At 39.0% G+C, this 24,461-nt stretch overlaps 1 protein-coding gene across 33 annotated transcripts in view; it reads right to left on the bottom strand.

Moving 5' to 3' along the window:
* Kmt2c (lysine methyltransferase 2C) overlaps positions 1-24,461 on the bottom strand; it is a 402,268-nt gene that overhangs the window by 239,835 nt on the left and 137,972 nt on the right. For 24 of the 33 annotated variants that reach the window (XR_010065729.1, XR_005504105.2, XR_005504104.2 and 21 more), the window contains 10 exons: positions 23,652-23,864; positions 22,497-22,625; positions 19,895-20,014; positions 17,312-17,442; positions 12,507-12,675; positions 5,026-5,130; positions 4,652-4,699; positions 3,695-3,823; positions 3,489-3,521; positions 3,273-3,389 (listed from right to left, as the gene is read on the bottom strand). Coding sequence is in view for 30 of the 33 variants with exons in the window: in XM_039108963.2 (XP_038964891.1) it covers positions 3,273-3,389; positions 3,489-3,521; positions 3,695-3,823; positions 4,652-4,699; positions 5,026-5,130; positions 12,507-12,675; positions 17,312-17,442; positions 19,895-20,014; positions 22,497-22,625; positions 23,652-23,864 (1,194 nt within the window). In the remaining 3 variants the exon portion in view is untranslated. The remainder of the gene's footprint in view (positions 1-3,272; positions 3,390-3,488; positions 3,522-3,694; positions 3,824-4,651; positions 4,700-5,025; positions 5,131-12,506; positions 12,676-17,311; positions 17,443-19,894; positions 20,015-22,496; positions 22,626-23,651; positions 23,865-24,461) is intronic. The other 9 variants (XM_063286806.1, XM_063286805.1, XM_039108973.2 and 6 more) reach the window with 2 other exon arrangements.

Below are 24,461 nucleotides of genomic sequence, written 5' to 3'. Positions count from 1 at the left end.
GGATGAAACAGGGATGTACCAGATAGACCAGACTAACCTGCAGGGCAGTCTTGTCTCAGCTCACCACAGTGACAAACAAGTTAAGAGGGTCACTTTCTTGAACTTTATCACACCTGTCTAAGTGAAACTCGTTCGTAAGGAGAACCATTTTGAGGATGATTACACAGAAAGAGCTGAGCACTTATCAGTTTTACTTAAACAAACATCCACTTACTGTATCTAATCTTTTTGAAATTTCTGCTTTTTGCCTTTCTGTATTACTATTAACAGCACTGCACTGTCCTCCTTCCCACTTTAAACAGTGTTACCTCTGCAGGCCACATACTGCAGTCATCTATCTAACTGATTTTACATTCTGTCTCTAACGACAAGGCCACATGAGATCCTTGCGTCCACTCTGCTACCCTTGGTGGCTTTTATCTGACTTAAGAAGGAAGAATATAAGCTTGGTGGTGGTGGCATACGCCTCTGGTACCAGCACTCGGGTGGCAGAGGCAGTTGGATCTTTGAGGCCAGATGTTCAGAGCAAGTTCCAGGACAGCCAGGACTATACTAAGAAAGCCTGTCTCAAAATCAAACACAGAAAACACACAAGAGCAATAAAAACAACGAGGTGGAAAAGATAGCAGGGACTACGTGATTGCAGGCCTCGTGTAGTCAGATGGGCTAGGCACAGACTTACTCACTCTTAGCTGTTATGTGCGGCTGGCTATCTGCATGCTGCTCCTTAAACTTACTTGTACGACAACTGTTTTATCCACTGCGCTGTCCCTCCAGCCCCATTATTACAGCTCACACTCAAATCGACAACTCAATTTTGAAACTGATCTCCAATATGGACAGCGGAATCCTACCCAAACACCTAACTTGCCACACCATTTCATTAACACGAGTCTTTCTTGACTCGATACGAGTCTGTCTTGACTGGGAGAAGCATGGATAGAAAGGCTGACCACACGGCCTCTGCCCAGTGCTCACAGATGCCAACAACCCAGCACTAATACCTTGTGCTCACCTCTTCACCCTCTGTCAGAAAAACCAAGTTGTCGCTCTTGACTACCTGTCACATGACCGCACTTTACCCTTAAATCAGAAAGACTGATTTCAGATACAAACACTGAATCTACTCTGTTCTCCTTGTTCTTCTCTGTAAGCCCACTGTATACTTTCAATCTGAAGTCTTGCAGTAGAGGCTATAGGCTCAGAAGGGCGCTCAACCTTGTCTTAAATTACCTAACAGTGCTAGGTCATCCTTAAATCCTCTCAAAACTTTTTCTACAAATAACACTGCACAGGAAGTTGTGCCAATGCCCTAATAAACATGAGTTTCATAAATGAGTGTATCTGTAACTTTTATCTCTAAAATACATACTTTCAACTATAAAATACATGGAGAAAATTTGGTTTTATATATTGAGAAGAAAAATACTGAAGAATTCTTAAAAGCATGAAAAAATAACTGTGTAGAGGCCCCCAACCTTCCCGATATTGTAACCCTCTAATGTTATTCATGCTGTGGTGACTCCCAACCATAAAACTGTCACTGTTACTTCATAATTTTGCTACTGTACTATGAATCATAATGTAAATATTTTTAAAGATAGAGGTTTGCCAAAGGGAGCATGACCCCACAGGTTGAGAAACGCTAAATCAGAGCAGGAAACAGTTATTGCACGTGTTTTACCCAAATGTAAATTAAACGTTTAGTATGGCAAAGCTCAAGGTAGATTTACGTTTATGAGCTAAACTGGTCAAAATTCAAGCATTTCCACTATTTATGCTATGCAATTCTTTTGTGTAGACAAAAAAAATGGATAGTAAAAAGAATCTGTAAATTTAATTTCATATGAAAAGGGGTAAAAGTTTATAAAAATATCATTGCATTACACAATTCATTACACTAAATCACTAACAAAGGACACATCTATGTTATCTTTCTCCTCCAATATACAATAAACCTTATTCTTAATTATTGGATTTCAGCTCTCAAGAAAGGAAAGTCTCGAACCTATGTTTTACTGAAAATTGTTACTAGTAGAAAAAACAACTTTGGCCAAAAAATGAGCAAATTTCCAGGAAAACAATTCACAGGAATTTAAAAATGGGCAAAAGCCACCGCTTGACTCTGAACACTGGTCCTGTGGTGAGCAGGATCAGATTTGTCTTGTAGGAGATCAGAAAGCACTCATATCTGTGCCACATACTACAAAGGGAAGAACATGAGGTAACGATAAGCTGGCTTCACCTCTGAGGAGATAACAGTAAAACTGAAGCCAGACACACTGAGTGCAGCTGATGGACAGAGGGTGTATTCCCCCACTTAGGGATGAGCAGAATGAAAAGGGAGTTACGGTATGCCTGAGGTAAGGAAAGAGGCAGGGTACCCTTACCTCTCCAAGTCTGTTCTGCTCTCAAGATGAATCATGTGAGTTAGAGAATTTCAGGGAGGCAGAGTGTGACCACAGGTAGTATCTTTCAATCATTACAAAAGTGGTTTTTTTTCCTCTAAGTTTGTAAATGTAGCATTGTGTGTGCAAGTGCGCACACCTATGCATGTCCTCACGCATGTGCGCATGTGTGATAAACAACCATGCTGAAGCTGGGAGACATATCAAAAAGTAAAGAGGGTGAAGAACACAGAAACCGAGGCCTGGAGGCAGTGAGGGTGAGAAGGCTGAGGGAATAAAGTTACTGCTTGTTGCCAAGCCTCAGCACCTGAGTTAGAGCCCCAAGACCAAAATGATGAGGGGAATGAACCTACTGCAGCTGTCCTGTTCTCCATGTGTCCCAGAATGTATGCTTTCAACAGCTATGAATACACATAAAATAAATTGTAAAAAGTTAATGGGATCCTGGAAATGAGTCAGTAAGATGGATTGGCGGGTGGAAACCCTTCTGGCCAAGTTGGACAGCCTGAGTTCAATCTCTGAGAACCATGTGGTGGAAGAAGAGCCTTGATTCCTGGACATTACCTTCTGACCTAGACGTGCATGCTGGGGTGTAAACGCACAAGCACATGAAGAGCATTTTTGCTTGTGTGCACACACAAGCTTGAGCATATATATCCTGCACACTCAGTAATAAGTAAATAAAGTTGGTCATTGTGACACTCAAAAGAGTAGATTACTCTTGAGGAACACTGCATGAGACTGACCTTGTGTGCACATTGTCACACTTACCTGCAAACACACACACACACACACACACACACACACACACACACACACACACACACACACACACACAATCATGCTGAAAAAGTAACAGAATACCCTGAGTGTGCACTGGCAGTGGCTGTGGTGGAGGGGGCTGTGGCAATGGAGCCGGCTGGGTGGGGGCAGGACTAAGTACAGCAGTGAACAAGTCTTCAACATCCTTTCCTCCAAGCTCTGGGTAAAGTAATCACAGAAAGGACATGAAAATTATTAGGAACATTCTACAAGGAAGGCCATCTTTTTATAAATGAAAACAACAGAATAAAAGCATACCTGGAATTTTATATAACTTTCCAAGTATTGCTCCTAAAATAAAAGGAATATTAATAATTACCTATTCAATATATGACTTAAATTTCCATTTAATTAATAGAAAAATTATTAAAGCAAGTCCAAACATAAAATTGCATGCAGAAAGCTTTGAAAGTCATATTTACTCAAGTCTTTTAGAAAGCCTAGATGTAGGGTAAATAGTTTACCATCTGTGACCATTTTGTCTAGTTCAGGACTGAGGATGGCATCTAGCTGTTCTTCACTTAATGGTCGTGAACTCTGACTGACACTTGGCTGAGGCAAAGAGGAAGCATCATCAGCAATGGGGCCAATATCTAAAAGAACAAGTTAAATAAAGGAGAAGGTGAGTCCATGACACGCACAAAAAGGCCAATACTGCCAATCTGTATTAACACACAACCCTGGGATGTGAATGAATGTGTATATGGGCCATTATTAAATTTAGCTACATTGTACCTATATGTTTATATAAAGATACCCAAAGTTATCTTTTCATCAGAGTAAATACATTTTGTTTCCCTAAGAACAAAAGAACAAATCTAATTTTGACTTGGCAATATTTGCAAAATTTAAACTCCTGTATGAGGCCATTTCATGAAAAACTTCTCTACCATGGAAAACAGTGGTATCGTGGTGAAACATGGGACACAGAATGACAGGTTTCAGCAAAAATAACTCAAAGATGTATACTCAGCATGAAAGCTTAACAGTCATCTTTAAAAATGATTTCAACTATAAATTATTTTAAACATTTTACAGCTAAATTCTAAAAGTATAAGTTATGTTCATCACCTTATAACATCTAATAATAGTAGCCTACTATCTGTTCTTCATATTTTCTTAATACCATTAGTCTTAACTTTTAGTCTTTTTATTTAATCTGATATTAGAAACTATTATTCAGGTAATATTGCAAACTACTATAATATGCAATATGTAACAATAAAACCATTCATTAAAATTATTAAGGAAGTCATTGAGAGCACTATGCTTTAGCTGAACACAAGAAAGGAAACGCAAAGTGTGGATTAGTGACACATTAGCACTACTAATAACCACGCATGCACCTCAGGCTGCTCCGGCTGAGAGCTCTACTAAGAAAGACTACTTCTAGTCAGCGCCATCCACCGCTCAGTTCTTACCCAAAGGGAAGGGGGAGCTCCCAACCTGGAAAGTGCATAAATCAAGACCTACAAGACCCAAACCAGATAAAATGGATGATTACCACGGAAGTGGGAAGGAAGGGAAAACACACAAAAAGAGAAAGTACACCAAGACCTTTAAGGCAACATGCCTTAAATCTGATGCAATTAGAAAGGTGACAGAAATAAGCCCACTTGCTATGTCCCCTCCTCAAGGAAGGTTAATAATAGCTTCTTTGACACAGTCCAAAAAAAAAAAAAAAAAAAACAAGACACCAAACCCACTTCTGTTACTAGAAAAAATAAACGTCTTCCACATCCATACACCTCTCAAATCACAGAACAGAGATCAGGCAAACAGTATTCATGTATACCTGAATGATCAACTGATTTTGCAAGATCATCTGAGATTATTCCAAGAATGTCATCATCTGTGTTTAAGACTTCAGAAATATCAGCTAATGGGTCATCAGCAGTACCTAAATATAGTAAGTATATGAAAATTAAGTATTTTCCTAGAAACAAAACTCTAAAACGTCCTAAGTATTTAGACCACAGCGGCAGCTGAGGCAAGTGGCAGGGATAAAAATTAAGGCCATAATGGCTTTAAAGAATTAAAAGTAAAGGTACTTATATTTTGATTAGCAAAACATTAAAAATTCAGAATTTGTTTTCCAGACTGATGTATTTTGACAAAATGAAATAAAAAACAAAAACTTTTAAGTTATAAAAATAAAATCAAAATCTTATAAAATAAAAATAAAAAGCAACTCATTACTTAGTGGCACAACTAAGAATGATCTCTTAAAAAAAAAAGGTCAGTTTAAAAACATGAAAAACAAACAGTATTTTGACATTTCTAGTAAAGCGCAAGTCAGGTTCCTCATGAAAAGTAATTCTTTTACTCCAAGACTGTTTTAATACCAATGAACTGTGTCTACTGACATTGGCCAAGCCACTGGGACAAGATGGGACTGTTAACAAATGGCCTGTCCTCACAAGGCTCACTTTCTCACAAAGAACACTGAAGTAAGGAGTATAAAACGCCCTGAGAGACCTATTTGAAAAACAGGCAGAAAAATACATTTCTAGAAATGACTGGCCACAAATAGATTTTGTTACATTTAGTTTTTCTTTTAGTCTTTAATTTTTGTTAACATATAAAATTATGATTTATACTGAAACATTTTCATATATGTGTACTATGCTTTCACACATTAACAATGTGTCATGTGCTCACGTCACCGTCTACCAGCTGGTACTTTCTGTCCCCATGTTCTCCCGTATGCTCTCTATGTGCGTGCACTATACAGAAGCAGTTGTGTGAGTGATATTCAATCTAGTTCCACCACAGGAAACATGATGTGTTTGTTATTAAACTTGCAACCACCTCCCCCTAGTTTTAGAGTCCTTTCTTACCTTACACAAACCCCACCGACTTTCATGTCATATACATGCATGCACTGTCTAAGTGTACATTCTGGATTGAAAAAAAGAAGTGACATTTGTCTTTTACTCTCTTGAGTTATTTTGCTTCATGATTTCAGTTTCCTTATTCTCCATTATATGCATGTGAATGCATGCCTGCATGTTTAATGTTTTCTTTGATGGACACCAGCCTACTTCCGCATCTTTAGTATTATGAGGTTATGTTAACATGAATGTGCAAGCCTTTCTGTGGTAAGTTGACTTCAGTTCTGTCTGGTATACACTGAGGAGTGGCACAGTTGGAACCTTATACTAGCTTTGAGTTTCTGCAGAAGCCTCCAGGATGATGTCCACTGTGGTTTGACTAGCTCCTCTTCCTACCAGCAGTCTCTAGTGTCATCTCTTCTGTATCCTTGTCAGTGAGCATATCCTTGTCATTCTGATGAGAAACAGGTGGAATCTCAGCATCACCAACCTGCATTTCTGGCCCTACCTCTCGTTTTTTGAGACAGGGTCTCAGTTAGTAGCTTTTGCTGTCCTGAACTCCAATCTAAAAACCAGTCTGCCCTTGAACTCACAGGGATCTGCTTGCTTCTACGTCCCCAGTGCTGGATTAAACAGCTGTGACAACATATTCAGATAATTTGCATTTTATAGATGGATAAGGATGTTGGGCATTTATCAATCACTGATATTTCTTAGTTTGGAAACTGTCTAAGTCATTTCCCTGTTGATTGACTAACTTGGGATTTCTGGGGGAAGAGGGTTAGAATTTAGCTTTTAGTTCTTTATGGAGACTGTATAGTAATAATTCCATCAGATACACGGTTGACAAAAATTTTCTCTAACTCTGAAGGCTATTTCCTCACTCTACTGGGCATTTCCTATTCTGTGAAGATCCGTTTTTATTTCACACAACATTACTTTTTATATATGAATTTTCTGTGTCATTAGTGTCATTTTTTCAAAAACTTCCTTTCTTATGCCTTTATAAAGTATTTTCCTAATAGCAGACCTTTTCAATTCATACAGTAAGTTGTTTGATTCACTTTTAATTGTTTTTTTCTACAGTGAGAGATGGAAATTGAGTTTCATTTTCTACACACAAATATGCAGCTTTGTTTTTGGACAACTGTCAAAGCTCAGGTAATTATAACTGGATGGGTTGATTGCTGGATGCTATGCTCCATTCCTGTTCCATGTGCCTGTGTTTTGTGCCAGGATCTTACTTCCGTTGCCCTGGCTCCACAGCACACCATGGATCCAGTGCTGTGGTATGGTAGGCAGCTCCACCACAGCACTGCTATGTGTGCAGTGCCCACTGTGCTGCTGATTTGGGGGTTTTGTGCTGTTAGTTGATTTCTTTTCTCTTCTTGGAAGAACTGCTCTGGGACCTCAACAGTGCAAAGGTCTACAGACTTCTGGGAGTTAAAGTCATTCTCTCTCAGTAGTAACTAACTCACTCTGTCCGTCTATGACCACAGGATGTCCTTCTGTTTACTGGTGTCGTCTCCAAAGTCCTCCACTGTGAAGGCCCCTTATCTGCTTGCTAGGCTGATGCCTGTGTATGCTTGTTTTAATTTACTGTAAACAGGACTTAGTTCTCAGCAAATTTGTTATTAGCATATAGAAAAGCTACTGATTTTTGTGTGTAGATTTTGATTCCTGCTACTCTGCTGAAAGTATCAAATCTAAGTGTTTTCTGATAAAGTCTTTTAGTAAAGGATTAGATTAACCATTAATAACAATTTCTTTTTTTTCCTACGGGTGGTTGTTTTTTGCTTATCTTTGTTTCTCTACTCAACATTTCAGACTGAATGAAAAGTGGAGACAGCACTTATTCTTGCCTGCTACTGGCTTCAGAAGGAGTGCTTTCAGTTTACCTCATCCTGTGTGCTGACTAGAGCTTCCCTAGTAAAAGCTGTAATGTTGAGGTTTGTCCCATGTTTAGTATCTTCATGATTAAGGCATCATAAAGAGATGTTGAACTTTGCTTTCTAGGATATGTTTAAGTTGTCGATGTTCTATTGATTTGGGAGGCAAAGCAGGAGAATCTCTGAGTATGAGGCCAGCATGGTCTATAAAGTGAGTTCCAGGACTACATAGAGGAAGCCTCTCCTGAAAAGTCAACACCACCACCAAAACCTCACTTTTATCATCACTAATTTGGTTCCTTTGGATCTTTTCCCTCTCATTTTTGATTAATTTGGTTAAAAGTTTGTTAATGCTCATTTTAAAAATAACTACATTTAGTATATAGGGGAAAGGGGAACATGCCCATGTCTCAGTCTGTGTGTGTGTGTGGGGGGGGGGGGGGTCACAGGGAAGCTTGCAAAAATTGGTTCTCTCCGTTGACTATATGACTTTTAGGAATCAAACTAGTGTTATCAGCTTAGCAACAACTAGAAGTAAAAGACTGTCTAGAGCTGGAGGCCAGCCTGGTCTGCACAGTAAGTTATGTGTAAGCCAGGGCTACATACTGACATTCTGTTTCAAAACAAAATAAGACTATTTACATTTAGGGTTACTATTGAGAGAAGTTTGCTAATTCAAGTAATTTTGCCAATTGTTTTCCTGATCAGTCCCATTGTTGGTTCTTATTTCTCCATCATTTAGAGACCTTAATAAAACAAAGGATAAAGACCTAAATAAAACAAAAGACACTGAAGGAACATGGAAATCGCTGTAAGGCCACGGGCAGGGAAGACTTCCCAACACAGAAGGGCATGAAGAAATGAAGATAGCGGATACTCCGAGCCCGGGCAGTTTTGAAGAAAGTGAGGAGTAGGCTGTGAAGGTTTAGGGGAAGTACAGGAATACCGAGAGACATAAGCCAAACAACGGGGAGGGAACGGCGTGTGGAGGCCACTAGAAGACTGCGGACCGTGTGCAGTGTGAGCGCCAGGTAACAGAAGTTACCACTGCATGGTAGAAAAGGCGAAGTAGTTGAAGTTGACTTTGGAGCCAAGCCTACACACAGATATGTGCAAAAGGGAAAAGGGAAAAGAGGATTATTCTAAGGGTTTCTAACCTAATCAAGCAGTAAAACAGTGGGACTCTTAGTAAGAGCATCTCTCTTAATTTAGCCACTCAGCTAAAGACATTTAAAACTTTTAAGCTTTCAAGTTAATTTAACTAAAGGCAAAATATTTTTAATGGCATAAAAATAACACTTTTGTGTTAATGGCTCAGTGATTAAGAGCATTTTTCTTTTTCTCTTGCAAGGGACCCGGGTACAGTTCCTAGTACCCACATGGCAGCTAACAACCATTAACTCCAGTTCTAGAAGATCCAACAGCCTCTTCTGGCCTCTGTAGGCAGTACACACATATGGTGAACAAAACATACAAGCAGGCAAAATATCTACATACATAAAAGTAAATAAACCTTTAAAATATCTATATACATATATACACATAAATACATACATGCATACACATGTACGTATGCACACACGTCATGGAGCTGGGGAGATGATTAAGAGCACTTGGCTCTGATCTGAAGCTTGCTAAGTAGGCTAGGCAGCCGCCAACAAGCCCTGGGGGTTTGGGGTGGTGTCTTCCTATCTCCACCTTCCCGTGCTGAGATTACAAGCGTCTATAGCCATGCCAAATTCTCTGACATGGGTTCTAGAATCAAACTCAGTGGCTTTAGCTTCTAGGGCACTGAATAACCTCTTTTGTTGGGTTTAAAGTAATGAAATCCTACTATATAAAATTATTTCATAAATTTTACAAGAGCAGGATTTTAAAAGTCCATCCTGGGACCAGAGAGATGGCTCAACAGGTAAAAGCACAGGCTGCGCTTCACAGGGACCAGGTTCCATTCCTGGCGTCCGCATGGCAGCTCAGATGCATTTCAGCCTCGGGGCACCTGTGCCCTGCTCCTGCCTCCATAGGCACCACTTGCAAACACAATGCACAATGCACACGAGTATGTTCAGGCAAACATCCAAACACATACAATAAAAATAAAAAGTGCATCCTTTTTTGATTACTGGATAGGCTATGTGAAATGAAATATTCAAAAAGGCATTAAACTTTCCATATAAAGGCATAAAGTAGCTTAACAGAAAAGAAAATACATTTCTTTTTTGAAATGAGTGCTATTTTCATATTTTCTTCTAAGCTCTGCTTTACTGAAAATCATCACCTCTGAACAAGTTTTATGGAAAAACACTTGCATCAAAATCTGTCCCGTCACCTTATCAGAAGTTATCCTCACAAAATTCAAGTGCAAGTAACTTCAATTTAACTCTTCAAGTCATGTGTCATAATATTTATAAAATATACTTTGAAATACCCAGTTATTATACAATGCTAAAAATGTATGAAGAACTAGTGGGTACTTAAAACAACATAAAATATCTTTGTGTGAACCTGGAAAGACCTGCTCAGTCTTTCCTTCCTTCTTCGTTAATGGCGATGCAGATTTGTTGTTTATGTGCCCATGAGAAGGTAAGACTGTCTGCACATATTTCAAGGAAATCAGAGAAAAAGTAAAAGTTTGCACAGGTTGTCCACAGTATCTAAGACAGCCCTAGAGAGACAAAGCTCTCTGGGTACTCAAGTCCATGAAATCAGCACTTGTATTTCCAGATGTAAAAGTTATAGCACAAGAAAGACAGCTGTGTTTCACAGACAGACAATGCTGGGTGAAGAAAGCTTTCTCCTAACACCTAAAGTCAGTATTCACTACACTTCTACTTCAGACTTCATCCTACAAGAGCGTACACAAATAAAGACTAACAAATGGCAAAATAACTTCACACTATAGCTGACAAATGCCTGGAAGACAAACACTGTACTCATAACTCTTACAAACCCAACAAAGCTCTCAGAACCTCTTGATCGAAATACTTAATGTGTTTTTTCCTCGCTTTCTTTCTTAATGAGGCAGGGATCTCATGCTATGAAGATTGCCTCTGAACTCTTAACATAAGAGAGGATGAACTTGATTCTCCTGACTCTATTTCTCCAAAGGCGTAGAGGCCACACGTCCAGTTTGAGGTGCTAGGGAACAAGCGCAATGCTTCATGAATGACACCAAAGATTCTAATTGAACTGCATCGTCAGCCTCCCTCGTGACTATGTTTTTAAAACACTGTACATGCATTGTGTGTGGGTAGTGTTTATGTGTATATATATGCCTGTGTGTGCACATGCATGTATGTGAGTAGTGTTTATGTGTATATATATGCCTGTGTGTGCACATGCATGTATGTGAGTAGTGTTTATGTGTATATATATGCCTGTGTGTGCACATGCATGTGAGTAGTGTTATGTGTATATATATGCCTGTGTGTGCACATGCATGTATGTGAGTAGTGTTTATGTGTATATATATGCCTGTGTGTGCACATGCATGTGAGTAGTGTTATGTGTATATATATGCCTGTGTGTGCACATGTATGTATGTGAGTAGTGTTTATGTGTATATATATGCCTGTGTGTGCACATGCATGTATGTGAGTAGTGTTATGTGTGTATGTTTCTGTGTGTGTGCACAAACGTGTGTGGGTAGTGTTATGTGTCTGTGTGTATGCATGTGCATGTGTAGAGTGGAGGACAACCTCAGAAGTCTCCTGCTTCTACTTCCTTAGTACTAGGATTATAAATAAACACCACATCTGGCATTTTAATATGGGTTCTCAGGATCAAATGTTAGCCTTGTAACTTCAAAGCAAGTGCTATTCCTAATAGTCATTCATTTACATGGTGGTTCTCAACCAGAAGCAACTTCATTCAACCATGATGTAAGAATAACTAGGGATATAATTTATGTATTTAGGGTTTTTTTGGAGACAAAGAATCACCGTGTATCTCTGACTATCCTAGAACTCACTACATAGACCAGGCTGGCCTTGAACTCAGAGATCTGCCTGCCCCTGCCTCTCAAGTCCTGGCATTAAAGGCATGAGCACTATGGCCAGCTAGAAGACATGTTTGATAGGCATGACTGATAATCATGCAGTCAGAGGTGATGATAAAGAGAATGCACAGCACTGGAGAGCCCTTTCTCACAACAGTGAACTGGCACAGCATGTCAGTAATGAGAACTGTATGTAGATACGCCACTGTTTCTACAAACAATCCCCAACTGTGGGCAGTCTTTTTGCAGCTCTGACACAGTAGCACTTCTTTGGGTTTTGTAACTGATATTGTCCTGGATAAAGTATAAACTGAAAGTTTTCTCTCAAACTACTGATTTTGGTGATTATTACTCTGGTAGGAAAACTTGAAAAGCCATTTGAGAAGTCTTATAGAACTTTCCACTAAAAAAGCTACATTTACTGAATATAAATTTTATTTTAATAAAGTTGATTTTAATAATGCATAAGGTCAAACAGAAGTACGTATGAGCATTATAATGACTAGAAAGTAATGGCCTATGGCATAAAGAAAACACCGTGAATTAGTCTACATACCCTGAGTCCCAGGTTTTGCTGAAGCAGATGATGAACACAGCAGCGGATCTGAGGAAGGATCCATGAAACCTGTTTTATATGAAAGCTGAGCTGCGTCTTCGGACAGATTATCTACACTCAGCTTGTTTTGTCTGCTGGTATCTAGAAGATCTTTTCCAAAAAATGCTTCCTAAACAAAGATGAACATATAAGAAAATTATTAGTGCTAAATTCTATAAAGCTTATATTATCCTGTCATGTTTCTGACAAGGAAAGGTTTACATTTAACAAAAACTGAAGATAAAAATACACAAAGATCCTATCAATTCTGTATATGCTGTGTTAACTGAATTTGACAGAGTTCCCAAAAACCAAATTAAACAAATAAAAACAATTATGTTGAATGTGTTTCAAGAAACTGCAAAGATTTCCCCAAAACAAAATTAAACAAATAAAAACACGATTGTGTTGCGTGTGTTTCTAGAAACTGCAAAATAATTCTATTTTTGAGACTAATCTACAATCAATTTTAAAACTCATGCACAGTGTTGCTGACTCTTTAATTCATAGCACAGGCACAGGCAGTTTAATGACTGCTGACAGTATTTGTGAATTACCTACTAAGGATACCACGAGACTCTGACCACTGCTCCAGATCTGCTCACGTCTAGGTGCAGCAACCTCATGGTGAAGTATGCCACAATGGAGGGCTTACACTATGAATCTGAGAAACTTTAGACCATCCTGAACAGTGGATAAGGCCAGTGCTTCAAGGTGAGTTCTCAGAACTCCTCAGAACAGAGGTCAACAGAGAAAACAAAAAGAGGACCTCAGGACTCCCCTTCATTTGCTTCAACCCAGAAACCCTGAATTTGGATATTTTCTACTGCCTTTCTAGATAAAGGACTCCAGAGAGTATACAGGAACTGGTAACATTTATCATTTACCTGCCACAAACCCATAAACAGAAGGTTCGGGTACTTTTTTTCCCAAAACGCTTAAGTAAAAATAGCAGCAACGTCCATAAAAGTAGATGGATAAGACACCCACGCTACAAAAGGAGTGGGGTCATAGGTGGTTGTTGCTCACAGCACTGGGGGTTGAAGCTGGAAGTTGAAACTCAGGCCTCACAAATGTGAGGTAAAATCTATCTCTGCAGTATATACACACACCAAAACGTAGACTTTTAGAAGCACATAAAGAGAACTGGTAAGATAACTCAGCAGATAAAAGCATTTGCCACCAAGCATGACAACCTCAATTCAATTCCTGGGAATTACACAGTGGACGGAGAACTGACTTCTGTAAATTGTCTTCTGCCTCCACATCTGTGCCGGGGATACACAGGACATGAACAGTCATGGACTTGCACAAGCACACATAAACAGTATTAAAAAGCATATAGATCCATATTATGAAAGAAAGGTTATGAAGAAGGTTGAAACAAAATGTCCAAATGACTTTTGTAAGAATATAAAATAAATTAATTAAACAAAATTCCTGGGGTGGGAGAAAACACATAGGAAATGGTTGGGGCTGGCTTTATGTCAACTTGACACAAGCTACAGTCATTTTGGAAAGAAGGAACCTCAATTGAGAAAATGACCTCCACCACCAAATTGGTCTGGAGACAAGTCTGTGGTGTATTTCCTTGATTGACTGATGTGGGAGAGCCCAGATCACTAAGAACAGGACCACACAGTGGCACCCAGTAGTCCTGGGTGCTATAAGGCTGTGGCAGGTTGGACAAGCCATGGAATGTAAGTCAGTAAGTATGTCCCTTTATGCTTCTGCATCAAGGTTCTTGCCTCCTGAGCAATGGAGTATGACCTAAGAGGTTTAAGCTGAAATAAACCCTTTTCTTCCCAACTTGTTTCTGGTTATGCTGTACAGCAACAAAAACCTAACAAGGACAATGTTAATGGTCCCAACTTTAGAAAGGGCATTGAGGGCTGAAAAGTACTGAAAGTGCTCACTACACTAGTGTGAAAAACTGAAAAAGAATCCCTAAAATCCAAGTATCAGCAAAATAGCACATGCCAGCAAGCCCGGTGTTCCTATGGCAAGATGGAAGGCAGAGATAGGAGAATCCCCATGTACTCATGAGCAGCTAATAAGTTACAATAAAGCGGCAGACAAGAAGAAGCTATATCAACAAGATGCAAGGTGAGGACTAACATCTGATATGGTCCTCTGAGCTCTCTATTGTAATGCCATGGACACAGACACACAAACAGACAGACAGACAGACAGGCAGGCAGACAGACAGACACACACACACACACACACACACACACACAGAGGACTGAAGTCTGGCAGAAATCTTGTATCTTTTTAAAATTTTTCAGTTTTAAAATGAATAAGCTATCCCACTATGAAAATTATATTTAAAATCTACAAGGCTACAATCTCTAATAATGAAGCATGCTGAAAATTATGAAACATACTGACTATTTGGATAACAATCGCTGGTATAGTCTCTTAAGTATAAACTTCCATAACCTGAGACAACCATTCATAAAACTTTAATGACTCAAGGTGACTTTCTTGATAGTTATCTGTAGTATTCAGGTGAACTGGTGAGTTTCTCAGACTTTAGTTTATGTGAACAAGAAGCTCTATGTGGTTTTCAACTAGACTGTGAATGACTTCAAGAATGAACCACAACCACAAGAGTGCACACCTAGGCCAGGAGCTCTTACAGACACATGATTCATGCACATATGGTGCATATGTGGGTCTAAGAGACAACTTGTACAAGTCAGTTTCCTCCTTCCTCACTGTGGTTCCAGGAACCAAACTCAAGTCATTAGAATTAGAAACAAGAGCTTTTACCTGGCTAAGCCATCTCACCAGATTAGATTCAAAATTTTTACAAGTCCCTTTAAAACCAGACATGTTGGCTCTTGACTGTTAATTCTACCACTACAGAGCTAAATAGAAATTAGAAGATAAGCAATTCAAGATCAAACTCGACTACATATCAATCAAGAGATCTATCCAGGCTACATTAAAACTATCTTTAAAAATAAACAAAATACAAAAACTAATTAAGCAAACCCCCACACACACACAGAAAAACCCATAAACAGAAATGCAGAGAAGGAAAGAATACCAAGACAGAGTATATTTAAATGCTCTTCTGCAAGCAACTCGCTTCCAAATTTTGATAGTCAGCTAAAGGAGCTTCTTCAATATGGAAGTAACAAAAAGATCCACAGAAGGAGCAGACCATCTCCCCAGTAAATCCCAAAAAAGAATGTCATGAAAAGAGGTAAGGGTGCCAAGTGTGCATTCTATCCTGGTTATTACAAATCTAAGGAACCCAGTTCATTGATGTGCCACATGTTTCTATTAGAAAGCTAACATGGGGCTGGAAATGGAGAGATGGATCGGTGGTTAAAAAGCACTTGTTGTTCTTCCAAAGAGTCAGCAATAATATGGGGGCTCTCAACTCTATCTAGTTCCAGGGAATCCAATGCCCTCTTCTGCTCTCTGTGGCACCAACAATGATGTGGTACACAGACATAGTTAGAGGCAAAACACCCATAAACATGAAATAAAAAAAAAAAAAAGATTAGCATTTCACTTTATCTTGTTAAAAACACACAATTAGGCTGCTTTTGTTATTGTTAAATTGTCAGGAAACTTTTAAAGGCAGGTTTAGTAGTTAGGGATGTACTTCAGTTAGTACAGTGCATGCCAAGATGCATGAAACCAAGGGTTCCAAGACCAGCAAGGTTATAAGAAACTACCTGTATGAATGAATGAGGGGAAGAGTTTTATAATAGAGGATTACTTTATCCATTTAAAAATCAGATTAGCAGAATATATATATTATTTATATGACCAACAGAACTTAAAAAAAAAAAAAAAGTCAAGAGCCAGGTGCACGTCTTTAATCTTATCACTCAGAGGACAAAGGCAGACAGATCTCTGTGAACTCAATGGCCAGCGAATTTTTACCCCAACAAGCGTAGCCTAAATAGTAAGCTGCAAGTGAGCCAAGGATTCATAGTGAGACTCTGGAGAGAGGGATGGGGGGAGGGCAGATACAAGTCGATTCCTGAGGCTCATGGCAAACCAGAGAGGCCAAAATGGTGAGGGTTGAGACTCTATGGCAGAGAGGGAGATGGTGTGCTGTGTGAGATGGTACAGCAGCTACATAAGCCTGACAGCCAGATTCCACAGTGGAGAAGAGAACTCCCAAACATGTTATCTGACATAATGCTTACACCATAGTAGACACCCACCTACACAACAACGATAATAAAAAGGAGAAGGAGAGCAGATGCGAGATTCCAAACACACATGCTTGCTTGCTTACCTCTGACAGACCTAAGGCTGCGCTCCATGACTAGCATGCAGTCAGGAGTCTAGGGACTCAGTAGCTAAAGTGCCTGCTGCATAAACATGAAGATCTAAGTGCAACCCTTTAGACTCCATGTTAAAGAATAAGTAAGTACAAAAGCACACTATACTGGGGGGGGGGGGGGGCGGGAAGGGGGGACGACAAACTTTATAAAAGCTGGACATAGTACACTGAAATATAACTACCTGTGTTTACAAGGCTCTGGCATGCTAATCCCTGGGATCACATGTGTGCACACGCATATACACATATCCCGTCATAAGAAAAAAAAAATCAAAGCACAGAAAAAAACAAATATTCATTCTTTGATAGAGCCTAGTAAATGACATTTATGGGAATCAGTGAAAAATTACACAGAATGAGTAGAATGTTAACAAAAACAAGCATTTAAAGAAAAAACAATACATTTCTTAAATTTGCACTTCATATAATAAAATATAAAGCAAAATATTACTTGTAAATAAGCAGGAAAAGTTTCTTCAAGCTTATTTTTCCTTTTTCGGTATCTCTTCTTTATTTTCTCAGTGCTGTCAGCAACGGAGACAGGCTCATCCACCAGAGTATCTGGGAACTGCTCCCTCCAGCCTGAAATATGAGAGCCGTGTTATAAATACGTGGCGCTTACTTTCCAGAAAAATACAGTAACTTCATAGCCTACCAGCATGCATAGTTATGTGTAAACAAATAAGCTTTTATACCATGCAAAGATCTTAAAGCACATTTCTTTTTAAACATCTTGAAAACTATATTTCTTACCTATTTATAGTTATGTGTAAACAAATAAGCTTTTATACCATGCAAAGATCTTAAAGCACATTTCTTTTTAAACATCTTGAAAACTATATTTCTTACCTATTTAGTATGAGTACGGTCCCTATTCTATTTGGGTGGCGTGAGGGCTGGGTGGTGAGGAGTAGCCCAGGCTGACCTGGGACTCAGTCATAGACCTGTCTGGCCTTGAACTCAGAGATCTACTACTTCCCTTTGCCTTCCAAGTACTGGGATTAAAAATGTATTCCAACAGGCCTGGCTCCAATTGTTTCTAAATAACTAGCATTTCACGGGGTTGGGGATTTAGCTCAGCGGTAGAGCGCTTGCCTAGGAAGCGCAAGGCCCTGGGTTCGGTCCCCAGCTCCGAAAAAAAGAAAAAAGAAAAAAAAAAAAAAACAACAACAAAAAACTAGCATTTCCATGCAAAGTAAAAACATGACTTGTTAAACAGTACATTTACCAATTTCATGGGATGAAAACACCAGATATTGAGAACTATGAAAAACTCAATAGATCCACTCCCCAGGACAAATGGCAGTAGATATTCATCATGGAATTTGTTCTTCAGATTTTCTACCAAACATCAAATACATCCCGAGAACTCAAAAATCAAACCTGAACACTGCTGAGAGTTGCAATAGAACAAAACAGAAACACCCCTGTATTTGTATAACATGGGAAGTTGAACTGCGTGAAGATTGGGGTTTTAGCTTAAGTCGCTCTAGGAAAGTAGGACTCAGCCTGAAAGTAACAGCTGCAGATTTCTAAAAGAAATCACCTTCAATTAAGAAATCTAAAAGAGATCACGTTCAATTAAGAAATCTAAAAGAAATCACCTTCAATTAAGCTCATAAAATTTCTAAATAACTATACACACACACCTCACCAAACATCATGGACTCATACCTGTTAAAGCAGGAGCCCAAACACATCTTTACTTCATTAAAGGGGGAAAAAAATCTAAACAGAAAATAAGGCCCTCCCCAAAAGGACTTTCTGAAGGAGAAATAATTAAATAAGCAAATGATGTGTGCCTTCCAACTAGTAGATGATTAAATAATAAAGCGGATGCCGAGAGTGGGCAAAGGCTTAAAAAATTTCTATTCCAACCCAACTACACGAAGAAATAAAAGATAACTGAACCCAAGAAGTCTAATATGAATATAAAATAATTAAACATCAAAAACATAACAGATGGGTAAGAAACAATATTTGAAATAAAAAAATTCAACAAATGAATTTGCTTTAGTTTTACTAGACATAAATGAAAATACTGAAATAAAAAACAAGTCTAAAACTTTTTCTAAATATTAAAAACAGAAAAATTCTTTAATTATGCATTCCTAAACCCATATTAGGTCAAATCCAAACTTTTCCTAAATATAAAAGGTAGTTTGAGCACATTAAGGTTTCAAAAAAAAAACTGCAAAGGAAGAGTGTTTTGAAGGCTTGCTATGTTCTGAGGCTAAAGACTTTTGAAGGAATGGGTCTTACACACGCTGGAGGACTTCGTAGTTCTGGTTTTTCAAGACAGGCTTCGTCTTCTTCTATGTAGCTGTGACTCTCCTAAAACTCCCTCTATAAACCAGGCTGGCCTTGAACTCAGAAATCCACCTGTGTCTGCCTCCTGAGGGGCAGAATTAAAGGCCTTGCTTTCTTAAGCAAGGGTTCCAAAATGTATCAATGCATTAATAAAATATAATCCTTGTTAAGATCTGTTGGTCAATTAAATAGCCTCTAAGTTGAAATTGTATATTAGGTCACTAAGGCAGGTAAAGTGAGGCAGAGTGTTATCTGATACAATTGAATGAGTTGATTCTTTTACTCTTCCAATTCAGCACAGGAAGCATTTAACAGAGGAAGCAGTAAAGCCTTAAAATGTCAAGGTGAGGAGTACAGACCATCACAGAATGTGAGCTTAGCATGGAGCAATGAAAGGAAACGGGGGAATGGCATGTGTGCCCATGAGTGCAGCACTGGGGAGGCCGAGGCAGGAGTATATGACTTTGAGGAAGCCATGGCTCATGTAGCGAAATGGCCACTAGCCTGAACTCTAAGACAAGACCCTATCTCTCTTTCTCCCTCCCACACTCCCTCCCTCCGCCCTTCCCTCCCAACAAATGCAAAACAAACAAAAACAAAAACCTCAAAAGACTATAGTATTAGATTGAAGCCACAGTGCTGCATAGCAGTCACATTTCAGCAACTGCTCGTTCCAACAGAGCATTAATCCCAAGGAGTTACACCAAAGAAAATCGGCACATACCATCGTCTCTGTTAGATAACTGCTCAGAAATAGAGCCTGAAGAATCTTTTCTGACCACAGATCTTTTGGCTTTTCCTTGTCCTGTCCGACTTCTTTGCCGTACCATAAATCCACCAATACCTACATAAAACAGGAAGTGCACAAAGTGACAAATAATTCTAGAATTCTATAGTACAAAGAATAACTTTTGTCTTTAACAGCTAAATTGGCTCAAAATTCAGTTGTGTGTTTAATATAATTAATAACCTCTTTTCTTGCATATGTATATGATATGCATGCCTGCGTCTTTGTGCAAGGGCATACGTGCATATACAGTGTGTGTGTGTGTGTGTGTGTGTGTGTGTGTGTGTCTGTGTCTGTGTCTGTGTTCATGTTCGGGGGGGCTGGGGTGGGGGGTGCAGAGGCCAGAAGCTCACACGCTCACACTAGGTCTTCTCCTTGATCTCACTATCTTATACAGCACAGTGGAGTATTTCACTTTAACCCAGAGAATTCAAATTGATATCAGGAATATTAAGTTCCTCTAAAAATTTCCATGTCATTTTTATTTATGTGTATGTGTGTGCTTATGTACATTTATGTGAGTTATAACAGGAACCGTTGTGTCTGACTCCTGAATAAATGGATTATAGTACTGGTGGCCCACCTAGGTTTTACATGGGCGCTGAGAACCAAACCTTGCTTAGTCCTGCGCTTCATGGCAAGTGCTTTACCTGCTGAGCAATCCCTTCAGTCTTAAATCTGCATTTTTGAGGAGGTTGGAAGTAAAAATGATCACTTACATCAAACATGAACTAACTACAACTTGCCAGTATGCAGAAAGAAGTACTTGCATTTCCTGTTCTAGACAAGATCAAAATAAATACTAAATAAAAACTAGAGCTTGAATATTAAGGAACTGATGCATCTGTTTCCCTTCCATAATCGTTACACTTCCTGAGAACAGCACAGCAGACCAGTGTGCATGCGGGTGAAAAGTGAGCTGAAATATGCTCACCCTCATTGATCCATGACTTCAGGGGTCCTGCCTAGGTTTCCCATGTACGAAAGGCAAGAAGTCACATGACACATGAAGCTACAGAGCTAGAAACACAGGATTCTTTCTAACAACTCAATGTGGACAAGTTATTTTACTCCAGTCCTGTGGTTCATTTCTCCGTCCAACAGGTAAACACATAGCACTTCCCCACATCCTAAGTCTAAGCAAAGTACAAAAGGTACAACGCTTAGCGACTTCAACAGTGCACAGCACTAAATCCCATCAGCTTTTGTCATGATCTTCTTGTCCAGTAAAAGTGCTTTCTCTTGCCCCCAAATAAAGGGATGTGGATGTCACCCACATGTGACAGATAAAGCAGTTTAGACAGATGTTGTTCTAAAATAAATATACTCTATCTAAAAACATAAGAATACTTGGAATCACAATAACTAAAAAGACATGAAATCACTTGCTATGATAGATGTGGCCCATGCATAAGGAAGGTGCCACTGAAAGGCCTGACAGAGAGTGCATTAATCTAATGCTTCAGGGCTGAAAACAGACATTAACAAATGGCCTCAAACTTCTGATGAGACATCTCAATATCTTTTTTTTAAAGTAATGAAAAACCAAAACAGCTCTTTTCCCCCTGCCAATGAAATACATTGGAGAAGAAAGACTTAGAGGTAGAGAGATGGGTCAAGGGTTAAAAACCTTACTATTCTTGGAGAGGACTTGGGTTTGGTTCCCAGCACTTACACTGCATTTTACAATTCTTTCTAACTCCGATTTTGGAACCTCTGGTACCCTCTTAGATTCCCTGGATTCCCAGATTTATATGGTGCACATAGCTCATGTAAGCTCACACACATGCAAATTAATAAAAATGAACTAAAAATAATTGAGAAGAAGTTAATGGTATCAACTGCACTACAAATTCAATAAGGCAGAAGAACCTTGTTTGTTCACCTTTGAGTCTACATAATTACTGAAATAAAAATATAAAGCTACTCAAGAATGAATGCTTAAAAGAGAATTGATAAAGAGTAGTACTTATGTTCAATTTTTAATGTGACTGATGAAGAAAATACATGAACTGCTTTAAAAGCTGAACATAAATAAAAAAACAACTAAGTAACATGTTTAATAAATGGTTAACATCTGGGATAATGATTTATTATTGTGATCTTTTCAATATAAAGGATCCATCAGTTCCATGTAGGATGCTAAACATAGTCCAAATTATAAGTCATCATTATTGTTGATGCAATTGCTATTATTAGTTAATTAGCTGAGTTTTGTTATACTGAAATATCTACCTCCAGGCCCAGAGAGATGCTCAGCAACTAAGAACCCTGGCTGCTCTTCCGAAGGACCCTGACAATTCCCAGCACCCACATGGTGGCTCACAACTATTTTTACCTATATTTCCAGGGTACCTGACAACTTTTTATGGCCTCTGTGAACACTAGGCAAAGCAAAACACCAATATACATTTCAGTGGCAGGGAGGAAGAGAAGGAGGGAAGGAGGGACGGATGAAGAGGAGGGAGGGAGGGAGGGAGGGAGGGAGGGAGGGAGGGAGGGAGGGGTGGGGAGGGAGAGTACTTGATGAACTCTATACCAGGTCTATATGGTTTTCTTTTCCTCTTCTTTACGCCATCTGTTCCTTCTATTCCCTTAGTTTCATCATCTCCAGCTTCCCGCTCAGGACTAGATTCAGATTTCCCATCACAATCCATAAGTTCTCCTTCTAAAGAATATAAATATATAGATGAAACTGTATATTCTATCAAACACAGAAAACTTAAACTACAAAAATGAAAGCAAAGTAAAATGTCACCAAGCCATTCTAACTGTCCGCACCTAGAGCGGCTGAGAAGTAAAGAGAAAATGGTGGGTGCCCAAAGGAGGGGTGGAGATCGTGCTGTATGTGTTGTGTTCCTAGGGAGTGTGACATAATGATTTAAAAAAAAAAAAAAGAAGCATGGTGGTGAAAAGAAGACCCATGGTGGTGACCCATGCCTTTGATCCCAGGCAGAGGCAGGCAAATCTCTGAGTTCAAAGCCAGCCTGGTCTACAGAACTACTTTCTGGGCTGCCAGGGCTACAGAGAGAAACCCAGGTGGAGGGAGGTAAAGAAAGAGGAAACAAAGAGCACAAAAGAATACCCATCAATCTTTGTGTTTAACATCAAGAATTAAGAGCCAGGATTTATCTAGTTTGTCTACTGATAAGAGTTCAAATTTTGTCATACAGTATGCATTTAATAAATACCTCCAAATGATAAAATACAATTGGAAAATGATTATGGTTTTATTTCTCAGTCAAATGAAAATAATCACTCCAACATAAAAACACTAAATGTAATTATCTTGGAAATAAACAAAGATAATTTGTGTTATATTTAATGTTGCTATTAAAATTCTTGGTTATTTCACGATTTCAGATAGAAAAGTCTATTCTGTTCTGATCAAGAAAATATTTATAAATTACCAATTTACAAAGTTTAGAGGAGGGCTTATGCTGAAAAATAAGCAAGTAAATCGCTCTGAATGACCTTTCTCATAAGCTTCAGAAACATAATGCTCTTAGAGACTTCAAAGACAAAGTGATCCCATACAAGGAAACATGCACCCAATCTAAGGCATGTTTCAGAGAAGTATCCCACAGCAGCTACTGTAAGCAGTGTGACAAACCCTTAACAAACATGTGCCACCAGGAGTTATCTCATACACTGACCCTTGCATGTGTGTCCAAGGAAAATTAAGAAGCTTTACCTCGACTATCGTCCATTTCTCCGTCTCTTGAGTGTTCTGACTGGATATCTGGAGGGGTCTGAAGAACAGCCACACTATTCTGATTTATAATCTTCAATTTCAGTTTTGGTTTTGTGCGTTTTCTCCTGGGAGCTGTGACTGTGAGGCTCTGTAGCTGACTCATCCCTGACTCGGTCAGACACACACCGTCCTGGGTGTAGGTCTTAGGTGGGTCTAAGATTACAAACCCAAGGACACACACTGAAGCTTTCATTTTAACCTGAGTGATAAGTTTATTAATATTCTAAGATCTACATGGCAAAAAGATACAATTATAGATCTACTCAGCAATTACCCACAAAATGCACAAACTGAAGATGTTCAGTAACAATGAAAACACTGATAACTTTTTAGGACTACAGGCAGAATGTATGCTAACAAAGAAACAGGGTGGGCTCTCTGAAAGACCCCCAGCTTCCATGACTTATGGTTACTTATGGTAGGAAGAAGACCCCCGGCTTCCATGACTTATGGTTACTTATGGTAGGAAGAAGATCCCCGGCTTCCATGACTTATGGTTGCTTATGGTAGAAAGAAGACCCTAGAGCTACAGGTGCTACCAACCACTCACGTAATAAGGTTTCTCTAGTGAAGACCAAAATTTAAGAGAAACAAATGTACTTCAGAAGCCCATTTGCAACACCAGTATCACTGTGACCACCTACCAAAAGTGGCAGACACTATAAAAACCTGCATCCTTAAGTACAATGATGTACATGTATTCAAACCCATGATGTATGCTAGCTTAAAATACTAGTAAGATATTTATCA

The sequence above is a fragment of the Rattus norvegicus genome, chromosome 4 (genome assembly GCF_036323735.1).
Source record: "Rattus norvegicus strain BN/NHsdMcwi chromosome 4, GRCr8, whole genome shotgun sequence".
Lineage (NCBI taxonomy): Eukaryota > Metazoa > Chordata > Mammalia > Rodentia > Muridae > Rattus > Rattus norvegicus.
This window is presented reverse-complemented; position numbering and strand designations above follow the sequence as displayed.